The sequence below is a fragment of the Myotis yumanensis genome, unplaced genomic scaffold (assembly GCF_028538775.1).
Source record: "Myotis yumanensis isolate MYYU_CA2020_CCGP unplaced genomic scaffold, mMyoYum1.0.hap1 SCAF_10, whole genome shotgun sequence".
NCBI lineage: Eukaryota > Metazoa > Chordata > Mammalia > Chiroptera > Vespertilionidae > Myotis > Myotis yumanensis.
In genome coordinates, this window is record NW_027223761.1 from 28,109,831 (window position 1) to 28,126,117 (window position 16,287).

Consider the following 16,287-nt stretch of genomic DNA (forward strand, 5'->3'; position numbering starts at 1 on the left):
AGTGGTTGGACCCAGGAGGCAGCTTCTACAAGATAAATATTAAAAGCCTGAAGATGTGCTGACTCACCGGAGCAGGGCTGCCTCTTTTACGGGGGCATTAAATTGATCGAGATAATTTCTGTAATGAGACACGGACATACAGGACTCTAAGGGGAAGAGGAATTTTGAAAGGTTCCCTTCTAAAGAGCCATTAGATTAGGCTACTCCTATTGGGGAGCAAAGAGATTCACATTGCTCCCTAGGGGGACAGACAGTGTGGAAACACCATCCCTTCTGATGCTTCTCCCTGGGACCACCTATTCCTTTGAGCCGAAGCCCTTGAAAAAGACAATAGAGTCTCCCTCCACCATGGAACATGCTGGAATTACGTGAAATGTCACCACCATCTAACACAGTGACTAGCACATAGTAAGCAAGATCCTAAAAAAAATGTTTATTGAATGAAATTATTAAATGAAAGTTTGGATGAATGAGCAAAGACTGAAATAAAAAAGGCCTAAACTTAAATCCCACTTTCATCACTTAGACTGGCAAATAGCTTAATCTCTCTGAGTCCTGCAGACTGATTTATATAATTGGGATAATAACAGCTACCTCATTAGGATTTTCAGAAAGGGAAATGTAATTAACTGAGACAATATATGTAGGGCCACACAAGGTCTAGAACATGGAAAGCATTCATTCAATGATTGCTGGTACTCTCTTCCACACCCTTACAACCCACCTCTACAGCAAAATCATTGTCAAGTCTATGAACATCCTTTGTGCTTTCTGTCTTTATCAGGTATATGGGCTCTTAAGCACAAGCTTCCTTACCTCTTCAAAGAATCATGAATTCATCAAGCTGGAATAAACAATAGCACTAACTGTTCTCCCTCTTTTTATCACAAACTCCTACTGAAACAGAAATCCCCAAAAAGGCCAAAAAAGCACCTATCATTTCTATAATATAGTGTTAAGCACACAGGGAGCAGTAAACACATAAGAAAAAAGGGAGAAGATGCATATTGCAAACTTACTATGTCATCTGCATTACCATTCTGAGAGCTATCTCTGTCACTTGGCAAATAAGAAGACAAATTCATAGCTATTACATTCATTCATTTTAAGAGTATACTGTCTGCCAACTATGTTCCTGGTACTATTGTAAGCATGTGCTGAATAAAATAGAAACAGTTATGATCAAAGTAAAGCTTATAAGAAAGAGTGACCAATAATAAACAAGCAAGACTATCCTTCCCCCGTCTTCTGAAATACTGCAATGTCTACTTTCAGCTTATGCTTTAGGTTTATGCACCTGCAGAATTATTTATCATTATGTGAGCAACTCTTCAGCTTTTAAGTTTGATATTGCCTGAGATTCTACAGTTTTCTTATGTTTGATTTGGTCTATTTTTTTTCCTCCTTTGTTCCACTTCACTCTCAACATTTATGAATCCTTATTTTTTAATTGTTTCAATATAAACAACTAGAGGCCTGGTGCATGAAATTCATGCACTCGGGGGATGGGTCCCTCAGCCCGGCCTGCGTCCTCTCACACTCTCACAGTCCAGGAGCCCCACGATCAATCGCATCCCACAGAGGGGGCCTCCGACTTTGGGGCGATCATGGGGCAATGGATGGGCCCCCGACCAATTGCATTGCACCCGCCTTGGCTGGCCTGGCGTCAGTGGGTGTCATAACGTGGTCATCGGGATGGTCATTCCGCTGTACGGCCCTTCAGTTGATTTGCATATTACACTTTTATTATTATAGATATACATCAGAATTTGAGTCTTATGAATCCAATAAAATACTTTGACTTTAAGCACTGAGTGTAAATTACTTAAATCTGATAATAAATATTATGAAATGGAATTACATCTGCTGTATTATAGACAGCATTTTCTCTCCTCTTGCCTTAATTTATGTTGGCAGAATTTTTCAAGAAATTCTCTCATTTGCTCATAATTAAATTTGAAAGTTAAACACTATCTGTTTTTTCAGTGTTAATTTATATTTTTAATATGCAAACTTAAAGTCTACATTAATCAATTTCTGTACTAATTTTTCTGACCAAAACAAGGCCTTGTAACACTTTACATCAGATTATCCCCTATTATTATTGTCTAATATTTATTTTCAAAATACACCTATTTTTAATTAGACATTATTATGATTAATGACTATTATAATCAAACAATGATTATTCCGGTTTGTGTATGCTCTCAACAATGTATTCACCAGTTCTCCTTGCATTATATGTCTTTCTTCTTTAATGAAGATCTATTGGTCATAAACTAAAAGTTTTATTTGTTTATAAGGTCTTTATTTCACACTCATTCTCAAATAATAATTAAGCTGGATATATACAAATACATTTGGGAGTTATTTTAATTCAAAACTTTGAAAACTCTTGTTATTACATTTGGGTTTCTGCTTTTACTCTTTAAAGGACAGCTATTCAATCTTCGTTACTCTTTTGTGGAAATTTTGCTTTTTCTCAGTGGCTACTTTTAAGATATTCTCTGTATCTTTGGGATTCTGCTATTTCACTAAGATGTCTAGGCATGGCTGTCTTTCAATTTATCTTGATTGGTGTAAGAGATTATTAAAATGGTCAACACTGGGAGAGAAAAGATGGCGGCGGAATAGGCGGACGTGTACCAAGGCTTGTCCCTGAGCAAATAGAATGAGCAGCTGAAACGAATAACATCCACCCTGAATTGGCGAAGGAGACCCAGCTGGTGAGACAGTTTGCAGCGGGAAGGGCAGAGTTCCCCTGGAAAGGTAAAAACCAGGGATCTTGGCGGGAAAGTTTGCCAGATCTCTGAGCCCAGATGGTCAGAGGGAAACCGCGCGGCATCCAGCCACATCCCTTGGGACAGGGACAGCCTCTGACTGGGGAAAGGAGATCCGCAGGACTGTTGGGGCTGGGGGATTTGAGATCTGGGTTCCATAATTAAAATGGTCAACACTTCTCCTCTTCCTTGCATCCATATCCTTACAAAACAATATTGCAAAATCGTTCTTCAAGAGATGGAGTCTATATCTTTACTCCCTGACTGCATTTGGCCATAGAACTTGCTTTGGGTAGTAAATTATTAGCAAATGTGACCAAGCAAATAGAGCATTGAAGAGGATTAGTGCATCCTCTTCTGTACTTGAAACCTCAAGACTGCCATATGGATAAGCCTGAGCTAGACCACTAGAGGATGACAGACCATCTGGAAGAGAACTGAAGCCAGTCAACAGCCAGACTACTACCAGACCTGTAAAGAGGCTTAGGTCATCCTGCCACCTGCTGACCTGTAAATTGACTACACACATGAAAGAGCCCAGTAGATATCAGTGTAGCCAGCCAGACCAGGAAAATCATCCAATCAATGAAAAGAAGTGTGTGCTAAATAAAACGGCTATTGGTTAAGAAACCTTGACACCAAAACCAAATAAGAACACTGCAAGAAAAGAAAACTACAGGGCAATAACCCTGATAACTACAGATGCCAACATTTTCAACAAAATATAAGTAAAGTTCATTCAAGAGTGCATTAAAGATCATACACCATGATTAAGCGAGATTTATCTCTGATATTTAAGGATGGTTCAAGATATGCAAATGAATAAATATTATATACCACAATAGAATGAAAAACAAAAATCACATGATCATCTCAATAGATGCATAAATAGCATCTGACAAAACCCACATGATTTAATGATAAAAATTATCATCATATTGGGCAAGAGGCAGATACTTCAACATAATAAAGGCTGTATATGATATGCTCACAACTAACATCATACTCAGTGGTGAGAAGCTGAAAGCTGTTCCTCTAAGATCAGGAAAGAGACAGGGTGCCCACTCTGATATGCCTATTCAACATAGTACTAGAAGTCCTACGCAAGAAAAAGAAATAAAAGCCATTCAAATTTGAAAGGAAGAAGTAAAATTTTCTTGTTTGCAGATAATATGATCTTATACCTGGAAAATCCTAAAGATTCTATTTAAAAACTTTATAACTAATCTATTAAATCATTGAAATTGCAGAACACAAAACCAGATACAAAAATCAATTTTGTTTCTATACACTATCAATAAAAAATGTGACAAAGAAATAAAGAAAATGGTCCCATTTGCAATACCATCAAAAACAATAAAATTCTCAGGAATAAATTTAACCAAGAAGGTAAAAGATTTGTACACTGAATACTACAATACGTTAAGTCTTCTCACGTTTTTTATCAAACAAATGGAAAGATATCCCATGTTCATGGATCAGAATAATTAATATTGTTAAAATGTCCATACTAACCAAAGAAATCTATAGATCCAATCCAACCCCAATCAAAATTCAAATGCCATTTTTCAAAGAAATAAAAAAACAACAGTCCTGGAATTTGTATGGAACCACAAAGGACCCTAAAGTAACAAAGTAATCCTGAGAAAAAAGAACAAAGTTGGAAACATCATACTTTCTGATTTCAAACTATACTACAAAGCTATGCTAATAAAAACAGTATGATACAGACATAAAAAGACACATAAACCAAAGAAATAGAATCAAGAGGTAAATCATCAGGTGTATGCAAATGAAACCACCTGAGATATCACCTCATACCAGCTAACATGGTTAACATCAAAAAGACAATAGATAAGTTTTCACAAGGGTGTGGAGAAAAGGAAGCCCTTCTGCACTGTTGGTGGGGATGTAAATTGGTACAGCCACTATAGAAAGTGGTATTGAATTTTCTCAAAAATTAAACTACCATTTGATCCAGCAATCCCACTTCTAGGTAGATTCATATTACAGAGTATACAGCCAAAGGAAATGAAATCACTACCTCAAAGAGATCTCTGCACCCCCATATTCATTACAGCATTATTCACAATAGCAAAGACATAGAAATCACCTAAATGTTTGTCAATAGATGACTGGATAAAGAAGTGGGAGGGATGGATGGATAGATGATAGCTAGACAATGATAGATAGATAGATAGATAGATAGATAGATAGATAGATAGATGACAGACAGACAGATAATATTCAGGCACCAGAAAGGAAAACATGAATGTACTTTGAGGTGATTATGTGAAGTCAAATAAGTCAGACTGAGAGACAAATACTGTATAATACCATTTATATGTGGAATCTAAAAAGCTGAACTCATAGAGAGTAGATGGTGGTTGCCAGGGTCTAGAGGAGGAGGGAATGGGAAGAAGTTGATCAAAGGGTACAGGCTTCCAGTTATAATATGAATTCGTTCTGGGTATCTAATGTACAGACAGCATAGTGATTATAGTTAATAATATTGTGTTATATACTTAAAAGTTGCTAAGAGACTAGATCTTAAATATTCTCACCATAAAGAAGAAATAGCAATTACAAGATGGTGATATTAGCTAACGCTATGGTGTTAACCATTTTGCAATATATAAGTGTAACATATGAACAAATCATACACCTTAAACTTACATAGTGCTATAGGTTTATTATCTACACTAATAAAAGAGAAACATGGTAATTAGTGTACTACCGCTACCCTTCCCATTGGCTAATCAGCATATCCTTATGCAAATTAACTGTCAGTCAAGATGGCAGCCAGCAGCCATGCACTGAAGCAAACAGGGAGGCTTGCTTACTCCAGTGACGGCTGACTCTAACGTTCCCCGCCTGAGTTGCCGACCTCTGAGCTGCAACTCTAAGCAACTATGTACTATGTTGCAAATAAGAAGCTAAACAAAACCCCAGAAACCGGCTTTCAGTCAGCCAGGTTCAGCCAGCCGGACCACAACATTGTATCAAATACAGAAGGAAAAACAAAGGCCAGAAACTGGCTTTCAGCAGCTGAGGCCTTAGAGCTAAAGCTGGCCCAGAATAAAAAAAAAAAAAAAAAAAGAACAAAAGAAGCTGTTGGGAGCTTTAGTCACCCCCCAGCCGGAAAACGGCCCTCAGCCCCTCACCCAGACTGGCCAGGCACTCCAGTGGGACCCCCACCCTGATCCAGGACACCCTTCAGGGCAAATTAGCTGGCCCCCACATGTGCACCAGGCCTCTATCCTATATAGTAAAACGGTAATATGCCTCCCGGCTCCGGGATCAGCGTGACAGGGAGCAGCGACCAAACTCCCTGATCGTCCTGCGGCTCTGTGAGTGACAGGGGGCGGGGCCACAACCTCCCTATCCGCCCTGCTCTGTTCGTGACAGGGGAAGGCGCCCCAACCCCCTGATCAGCCCTGCTCTGTGCCTGATAGGGGGGAGCTCCCCAATCCCCTGATCGCCCTGTGGCTCTGTGTGTGACAGGGGGAGCTCCCCAACCCCCTGATCGCCCTGCGGCTCTGTGTTTGACAGGGTGCGGTGCCCCAACTCTCCTATCGGCTCTACTCTGTGCATGACAGGGGGGAGCTCCTCAACCCCCCTGATGGGCCCTGCTCTGTGAGTGACAGGGGGCAGCGCCCCAACCCCCTGATCGGCCCTGCTCTGTGCGTGACAGGGGGTGGCGCTGCAACCTCCCCATCGACCCTGCCTTGAGTATGACAGGGGGCGGTGCCCCAACCCCCCAATCAGCCCTTCCCTGAGCGTGACTGAAGGTGGCATCGCAAACTCCCGATCCGCCCTGCTCTGTGCATGACAGGGGGCGGCGCCCCAACTCCCCAATGGGCCCTGCTCTGAGCCTGACCAGGGGCTACACCTAGGGATTGGGCGTGCCCTCTGCCACCCGGGAGCAGGCCTAAGCCAGCAGGTCATTATCTCCCGAGGGGTCCCAGACTGTGAGAGGGCACAGGCCGGGCTGGGGGACCCCCCTACTCCCCCCCCCCCCCCCCCCCGAGTGCACAAATTTTTGTGCACCGGGCCTCTAGTATCTCAATAAAGTAAAAAAATAAATGGGAAATAAACTGAAGTCTCTAAATTCCTGGTATTGGCAGACATCCCTCTGGTTTTCATTTCCCTCCATATATTTGGCCCCTATGAATCTCCCTTTGTAGAAGTGCAATGATAAATCTTAAAAGATTTTGTTCTGTTTTATCCACCATTTAGAGGCATTGTGAAGTACAAGGATTGTTAAAATATCTAGTTTACCATATTTCCAGAAGCAAAATTCTGCCATTCTACTGAAGAACAAGACTATCTTAAAATTTCATGATGTTTTTAACTTCTTCAATTCATTTCAACATGGTATCCTTACGTTTTTATAAAGTACAATAATGCAGTCATTGTACTGTCCTCTTTATAGACAAGAAAATCAACACTCCTAGACACTGATATTTGTTTCCTATTGTATACCTAAACATCGCCCCCAAAATGATTTAATATATATTCTGAGAATGAAAACGAACTTAAAGATAACCTTAAGAATTAGTTTGAAAAACATTGTGAGGATCATTTATATTCTGCATCATTCATACCTGGCACCACAGTGAACTGTGTGACCTTAGGCAAGTCCCTTTACTCTCTGCCTCACAGAGAGTTTCAAAGCACCTACTTCATAAAATCATGAAGATTAAATTATTTCATTCACATCAACACATAAAAAAACACGTGTCAGAAGTAGAAAGTAGTCCTTACTTTGAATAAGCCATGCTTTTGGTTGCGCTGACCAAGCCATAAGTTGCTTCCTGGGGGGAGGTTGGTCTCAGGAGGGTCTATCACACGTTCATAAATCCTGTAGGGGCAAAGAACACGGTTACTAATAGAGAGGCTCACTGCAGAACTGAACCGTACACATGCTGCTTGAAGGACTGACAGCAATAGCTTCTGCTATGGGGATATGGAGCCAATGTGTGGCATGTTTGAAATGGCTGGTAGGTAACCTGAATGCAGACGTACGTTTCTTGACAACACTTGGTGTTATTTCACAACCTCAGGAGTCCGCTGGATGAAATTAAAAACGGGCTCCCATACGCAGAGGGCAAGGAGAGACTGAAGAAAGAGGCAGACCACTCCCAATTGATAGGTGGCAGTTTCCTTAAGCAAGAGAACTTACATAGGAGGCTTGTCTTGGGTGGCCACAGAGGAGATCTCCACACCCACCTGCCAAAATCTTAAGTTTATATAAAGGCCTTAATGGGTTTCAGACATGTATACGGTCCAGATGCCTCAATAACACACTACTCTCTCAGGGCTACATGCTTGAGTGGCTCCTAGCATGGGAACAGTGAATGGAATATATATTCTAAGGATAGGGGACAGGGGAGGAGCCTCTAAATTGCCCAGGTCCAGCCTGTGGGTCACCCAGCAGTCCAGTCTTCTCAGTGACCTCTTCTAACACCTGGACACATTACCTGGGCCCCTCGTGGCTTTCTGTCTTCACCCTTTGTCAGGGAAGGGGGAAGAGGGTAACATGAGTGTCTACTGTGAGCAAACTCTGTGAGTAAAGTACTTTTATCCATGTTACAGGTGGGAAAGCTGACGTTCAGGGAATGTAAAAGGGCCAGTCAGAGAGTAGTAGAGTTGGGATGAGAATCTCCAGCTGCCTGCTTCCAAAGCCCATGTACTTCCTTTTATACTACTTCTGCCTAGGTTGGTTTATTTAGCTGCTACTCATTTCTAAGGTAACCGGCTATACCCCTTTACACATGTGTGTAGCAGCTGCTCAGATCACAATAGGCTTAGTCTACTAAATCAAGCTCTTGAAATCATCATCCAAAAAGCAACTATTGAGCACTTTTATGGTCTGAGCTCCACATGAAGCAACAAGAGATATAGCAATAAAATACACATACAGCCCTAACTGGTTTGGCTCAGCGGATAGAGCATTGGCCTGTGGACTGAAGGGTCCCAGGTTCGATTCCAGTCAAGGGCATGTACCTTGGTTGCGGGCACATCCCCAGTAGGGGGTGTGCAGGAGGCAGCTTATCGATGTTTCTCTTCATCGATGTTTCTAACTCTCTATTCCTCTCCCTTCCTCTCTGTGAAAAATCAATAAAATATATTTTTAAAAAAACACACACACATAAATATACAAAGTCCTGCCCTTATGGAGCAAAAAGAAATAAGGTAAAATTTTGTGCATGAACAAAATCTTCACATATGATATGATAAGTGAAGACATATGACTAATACAGAAGAGACAGCAATCCCAGGATCTTTGAAGGTACCTACTAAACAACAGAATTATCTCTGCTGTCCTGCCCTACCACACCCCAGTTAGTCATAAATGTTTAGATTTGTGATCCCTTTAGATATCATCCCTGCCTCCACCAGCAGATCACAGGCCTCCACCCACCCTTGGCATGGACCTCCCAGCACCTGGGTGCTGAGTAGAGGAAGGACAAGCTTGCCCGAGAAATGAACTTGTTCTTAGATGCTCAGAAGATTCTGGGTGGGGAAAGACAGAGTGATCATCTGTGAAATTCAGTGCACCCTGATGGCCCTGTCCATTCCTTGCATTCTCCAGTTCTTACTCAGAACAGCTGCAGGAGGAGTCATCACCAGGTAGTTCCAGAGGTCTACCAGCTACTCAGTCTTCCTTGCTGAGATGGCCCTGGCTGGCTGCCCATGACTAGAGGGGGACGGGCTCCTCCAGCAACTCTCAGAGGGAAAGTGGAAGAACTGAAAGATTGTCCAGCTGTGTCAAGGCAGGTGCATGAGTGCAAGACTCTTACAGCCGGGAGCTGTCACGCCACAGCCTTGTATCTTAGCCGCATCATCCATGACTCTGCTATTCCCCACAGAAGCATGCCGTTTCCTAATTATACATGCAAGGCATTCACCTGACAAGGCTCTACATATATCAAGTCCTTCTTTACTAATTATATTTTTGTTATAAATGGAGGCTCAAGACACAAGTAAACAAAAATAAGTTTCCTTTAAAAAGACAGGCTGGGCTCTCTCCACAAGAATTCAGCCAGTATTTTGTCTGTTAGAATGAGCCGTGTTAAATAAAATAGTTTATCAAAACTGCTTTAACAAAAGAATGTGCTATACACTTCCTTAAGAAAAGTTTTTCCTAAAATTAGGAAGAAGACAAATTTACAACAGGAGAGAAATGCATAAGTTAGAGTAGATGAGCTTGATAGAATTTACTACAGTCATTAAGAGTGATAAATATGCAGGCTGTGAAATATGGGAAAGCACGTAAAATAATTTTCACTGGGGGAAAGTAGGATGCAAAATTATTTATGCACTATGGAGATAATGATGCAAAAATTATGTTCAATGTTGGTGAATTTCAGAGGCAGCCAGAGAGAAATGAAGTCACTGTGCTGAGGGGAAGAGGCAGAATTTTTGATACGGCTGTCTTACTAATCAATTTAAAATGTTGTCACAAACTATTTGAAAACATCTGCATCTGTCAGGGTGAGAGGAGTTTTCAATGCCAACACTTTTTGATTTTACAATACATGAGATGGAGAGTTCCAATGAGCAGAGCAGGCCCTTCCTCAATGTGTAGTAAGTGCACCAATGAAAGAAGAACGATCAAAACTTAACTTCCTGTCCTGTCTTCCACAACCAGAGTAACCATATGTGACGTAGAAGCAAACATCTGCGCCCACCCACTGTCAGCTAAGGCAGGGCAGTGACCCACGCACCTGCGTTAAAGAGGCAAGTCAATTTCCAGTGTCACAGTTCCCCTTAGGAGCCCTGCCTGATTGATCCCCACAAAATGATCCTCCTGGCTGCTACCTTCCCAGCAGTCCCAAATTCATTCCAAGAGGCAGTCACTAGAGAAGTCCATGCAGCAAGCAGAGCCAACAAACTAAATACGGATATAGCAGAATGTGGAGAGCTTAAAAACATTATATATAAATATATATATCACCACACCGGGGAAATCTAATCATGACGAAGTATCAGAAAACCCAATTCGAGGGACATTTCACGAAATAACTGCCTGTGCTCTTGAAAATGTCAGTGTCATGAAAAATAAAGACAGGCTGAGAAACAGTTGCTGATTAAAAGAGACCCTAGGGACATAAAAATGATATACAAGACTGGATCCTAGATTGAATCTTGGGGCAGGGGAAAAAAGTCCCATAAAGAACATTAATGGGAAAACTGGTGAAATTTGAATGGGAACTGTAGGTTATATAACAGTATTGTATTGATGCTCAATGTCTTGATTTTGAGAACTGGGTGGTGTACCTTTAAGTAAATGTCTTGTTCTTAGGAAATACACACTAAAGTATTTGGGGTAGAGGGTCATAATGTTTGCAACTTACTCTCAAATTAACAATATGTATATATGTAAGTATACACATGTATAAACACACACATTATTATTTTGAAAGAGAGAAAGCAAAACCTGGGCAAAGAGTCTATGATTGTTTTTTTGTACCATTCTTAAAATACTTCTGTAAAATTAAAATTATGTTAAAATAAAAAAGTTTTTAAAATAGAGTTAAAAGCAAAAGGGTCTATAAGTTGTATGAACTAAAAATACACACACGCAAAACAATTCTATATCTATTAGCGAAGGATACAGACAAACTTAAAGTTTCACATAAAGAATATGCTACTGTTTTCTTAAGAGAATTGGAATGGTTAAGGGGGGAGTAAATGAATGGATGAAACAAGAAAGGATAACTACACAGAGTAATGCTGATAACATATCATAAACTAAGAAATAGGATTATCACATCTGTGCTTGTACCCCTGCACCAACATGCCAGAGTACATGGCCAGCACTGGTTAGCTTCCCAGAACCCACTTTCTCTTCCTTCCAGGCTCACACCTGTGCTACATTTCCAGACTCCCTTACAGCTAAGTCTGGCCACAAAATGTGAGTGGAAGGGGTGTGCACCACTTCTAGACCTGTCCCCTCCCCCAAATTCCTCTGAGCATCTTTCACATTCTCCTCTCCCTTTCAGATGACTAGAGAAGACTGAGGGCAAAGAGGTGGGTGGAGCCACAGCTGAGGACCCTGGTCCCCCAAATGATGACTGAGAGGTCACCTGGCAGCTAGATACATTCAAATGGATGCTATATAAGCAAGAAATAAAATTCTTAAATGCCTGCTTGTGCTTTGGGATACAGTTCAAAGGAATGACAACTCTGTCACATGAAGAAGATGTAAGAGTGTGAGACTTTAATGTTAAAAATCCAAGAATGTAGGGAGCAGCTGGGGAGAGGTCAATAGTGTCCATCCTATATAATAAAAGTCTAATAAGCTAAGTGTCCTGTCATCCGGTCGGCTATTCAACCAATCAAAGCGTAATATGCTAATGATATGCTAAGGAAGCTCAACCGCTCGCTATGATGTGCACTGACCACCAGGGGGCAGACACTTTGACCAGTAGGTTAGCTTGCTCCTGGGGTCCAGCTGATTGGGTCTGAGCTAGACAGGACAGACACACCCTGGAGCCCTCCCACAGTCCCTCCCTGGCTGGCCAACCTCCTGTGTCCCGCCCCAGCCCCAATCATGCACAAGTGGGGTCCCTCGGGCAGGCCTGCACCTTCTCGCAATCCAGGACCTTTCAGGGGATGTTGGAGAGCCAGTTTCAGCCTGATCCCACAGGCCAGGCCAAGGGACCCCACTGGTGTACAAATTCGTGCACCAGGCCTCTAGTTTTATCATAACCCTCCACCACTTTAAACATTTTAAAGTCCTAAGTTTCTTTTCACCTTCCACAAATTTAAAAGCTAGAACAAGTGAATAGGCAACAGGAAAAATAAGGAATTAACAGCACTAATTTTCTGTTACTGTTTAACCTGATTCACTCTAGAGCAAACTGAAAAACCCTTGGATTGAAAAAAAAAATTTGGGAGAAAGTATACTTTCAATGACATCCTAAAATTCTAGCCATAAATTACAACCTCTTCTGTGTGAATTATTCAAAATTCTAAGCAAATGTACTATTTAATATCTTTTACATCCTTCCAAAATATATAATCCTTTGACATTTACAAAAGTTTGACTTTTGCTGAAAGTTCATCATAAACACATAAGGGCTCAGGGAAAAGGAGCTCAGGGGGAAAAAAAAGAAGAGAAGAAATAATTTATAATTTATTAGACTGTTTAAGCACACAATCACAAAACCTACAACAACAACAGATACACTGCTTTTATGGTACATGAGTAAAATATAATAGGACAATGTCCCTAACACTTTCTCTCAGTCCAGTACTGGGCACTTTCCTGGTCCATTTGGGACCATAACTGGATTTAGCCAATCCACAAGTTCCTGGGGAAATGGAAATATCATCAGTGAGCAGATGCCCTCACTCTAAGTTCTTATTTCACACTGCCCTTCATACATGTTTTATACAGTAATTTTTATACATCCTGACTGTCCTACATGTTTGTTCTTTACAGGTCTCTGAGTCCCTCCCCACTTGTAGGGCTCATCTGAATATACTCTCCAGAGTTTCAGGCATATGACCCTGGACCCTGGCACTACTCACTGGAGCCTAAGACTCTGTTCCTGGCCGGGCCTGCTTTCCCAGACCTCCCTGCTAAGGAAGGAGGCATTGGTATTTCCTGGCAACCCTGGGCCCAGCACGTTCACCCTCAAGCTGTGCTTGCACTCACTGACTGCTACAACCACTGATCACCTGCTGAGGGGAGAAATTACACCCTCACACAGCATCCCTGCAACAGCTCAGGTGTCCCCCGCCCTCCTAGATAAAGTAGCTCCTAACACTCATCACTTGCTTGTTTTACCCTTATCAATGCAAATGACTCTCCAAAATTATCTTAGCTCTTTCCTGACTGTCTGCTCCTACCTGACTGCAAAATCATCTTGAAAGCAGGGACCGTGCCTGTCTTTTCATGTTAGTATCTCTAGCATTTGGAAGAGTGCCTGGTCAGAATAGGTGCCTACTCCATATATTTATTGAAGGAATGAATGAGTGAATGAATGCTCCCTGATACTATCTGTACAATGAGAGGGCTACAGTCAGATAGTTCTACAAGCCCTGAAGTACTATGGGAAAGACTTTATGGTGAACAATTCGAAAAACTTAACACTATGCAGATAATCATGAGGGATTAGGTCAGACTTAACACTTTATTCAGATAATCATGAGGGAAATGCAGCCAATGAAAATAAGTGAAATGTGATAACCCTTTTCAACCATCTTCCTCCACCATCCCCAGATCATGAGATTTACATAAGAAACCTGAAAGGAAGAGCTCGGTGAACCCTTCTCACTGTTTTTCACCCAGAAAAGAGAGAGGGATGGCAAGTTTGAATCAGTCAGGCAGACAACTCACTAACAGGAAAGCCATATGTACAGATGTATTTCAGAAAGAGCAAGAGAAACAGTCAGCAACTTGAAAATTAATTAGATTAAGCACAGTCCTTCTGACAAGCACACCTTGTACTGCATAAGTCGACTGCATTATAATATAACATAACAACCTAAATTTTCCCCAATCCCATGTTTTCTAATACAATGTATTTACGGCACAACTATCTACACTCTACCCTTTCTCTTGGCTAAAGACACCTAACTTCCACTTCATCACGTTTCCAGGCCTTGCATTCAAAGGTGCTGCCTATTAAGCAGTGTTGAGAACATTGTGGGAATCTTGCATGCCATTAGTATCCAGTGTTATTTTAAAGGGTAAGTAGTTCATTTCTAATACAATACCATGCAAAATTAAACATCCAGTCAGCTATAAAAACTGCTTGAGAGGAATGAACAACAGAGTAGCTGACACATCCCTTGTAAAAAAGTCAGTCACTGATCAAGGGCTCACATGAGGAATTTTCTTCACAAGGTACAACCTCCCTTTATTCTCGACTTTGGTTAAGAATGCCCTCCCTAGCAAGAGTCTCGTCTGCTTAAAAACCAGTCAATATTCTACGAAGAACTCGATTTTCTGTTAAAAGATAAAACCCTCAGAGCTCAAGACAAAGCAGACGCAGTGATTCGACAACACTCCATGTAAAGGAATATTGGATTTTTATTTACCTGGATGACGAAAGGCCTCTAAAGGGACTCTGAGGTACCTTTCCCAATTATACAGAAGAATGAATTTCCAATGAAAACCATGTGAATCGACATGTGTTAGCCGCTGTTCAATAAGACAATGTGATGCCCAGATGAGATGCTAAATGAAGAGGTTTATCTTGGGCTCTGGTTGGAATTGAAGAAAAGTGTTGCCTCTCTCCCTGAAGAGGAAAGTTGCGATGACCTTCCTTTGCTAGCTGCAGCCACATCCTCACTGCCTTTTAGCTGGCACATGTGATATCAAGGCACTCCTTGGAGAAAGTCCCCCACACAGAACACAAGGCAATTCCCATTCTACTTCCCCCTCACTCACAGCTTGGTGGGTGACTTTGCACAAGAGCCTTATGATAAAAGGGGCATAATGCATCCTTCCCCCTCTGGGCCTCATTGATGTGAAAATAACCAAGTTCTTGATTTCCACCAGAAAAAACAAAAGACTTCTGTGGTGTCATCAGCATTATTCTGAGCCCTGACCTGTGTTGAGTATTCATTCCGTGGCAATCTACAAAAATGGTTCCTCAAAGCTTACTTTCCTCACTACAAACAACAGGACCAAAAAACGCTTGGCAACTGTGCACACTGATGAGCGACTTGTTGAATTTCCATGTCAATTGCCTGGCTGTTGTTAATTATGTGCAAACATGGAATACACATCACACAGGCCTTGTAGCAGAAGAGACATGAAAGGAAGTTCCCCAAGGGGGAGCTTTGCAGTCCCCGCCCACCAATCTGTTTAACAAAACCAGATAACACTTAACAAATGACAAGATTTAAAAATGTACCTCAGGTGAGGTATAGGAGAAAACAGACCGTAATGGGGAGAAGGATTATAGGGATGAATACAGTATGCCTCCAATATGTAAGAATTAAATTCCAGCCTAAACCCATGCAGAGGGAGGATGACAGACAGCAAGACTCAGACGGTTTCCAACCTGCTCCTTAGCAGCTGGCTACAGAGCCAACACAAATGCAAACAAAAAAGAGGTGAAGCTGAAATCTGGAACAAGACGCCCTTATTGTGGTAAATGAGAAGGCCAAAGTTTTCAAATGGGATTGGCAAATACTGCTGGCAGGGCAGGGGGTGAACACCCTGCAAAGAGAGAAGAGATCTTCCCAGTGAAGATCAAGTCCTAATGCAAGCTTCTTCATCCACTTAGAATACACTTATCAAACTCAGGCTTTTTCTTTCATTTTACTTTTATTTATTGATTTTAGGGAGGGAGGGAGGAATAATAATTTCTTGTTCTATTTATTTATGTATTCATTGCTTGATTCTTGTATGTGCTGTAACCAGGGATTGAACACCCAACCTTGGCATATTGGGAAGACGCTCTAACTAACTGAGCTAACCAGCCAGGACTCATGCTTTTTCTTGCTTAGCAACTTTAACTAACTCCTTTTTCTCTCA

The 16,287-nt window shown here is 41.4% G+C and overlaps 1 protein-coding gene across 2 annotated transcripts in view; it reads right to left on the reverse strand.

Annotated features, from left to right (window-relative positions):
• The window catches only part of NELL1 (neural EGFL like 1), a 683,273-nt gene that overhangs the window by 547,659 nt on the left and 119,327 nt on the right, over positions 1-16,287 (reverse strand). For both annotated transcript variants that reach the window (XM_070428154.1, XM_070428155.1), the window contains exon 5: positions 7,548-7,644. In XM_070428154.1, the coding sequence (XP_070284255.1) occupies positions 7,548-7,644 (97 nt within the window). The remainder of the gene's footprint in view (positions 1-7,547; positions 7,645-16,287) is intronic.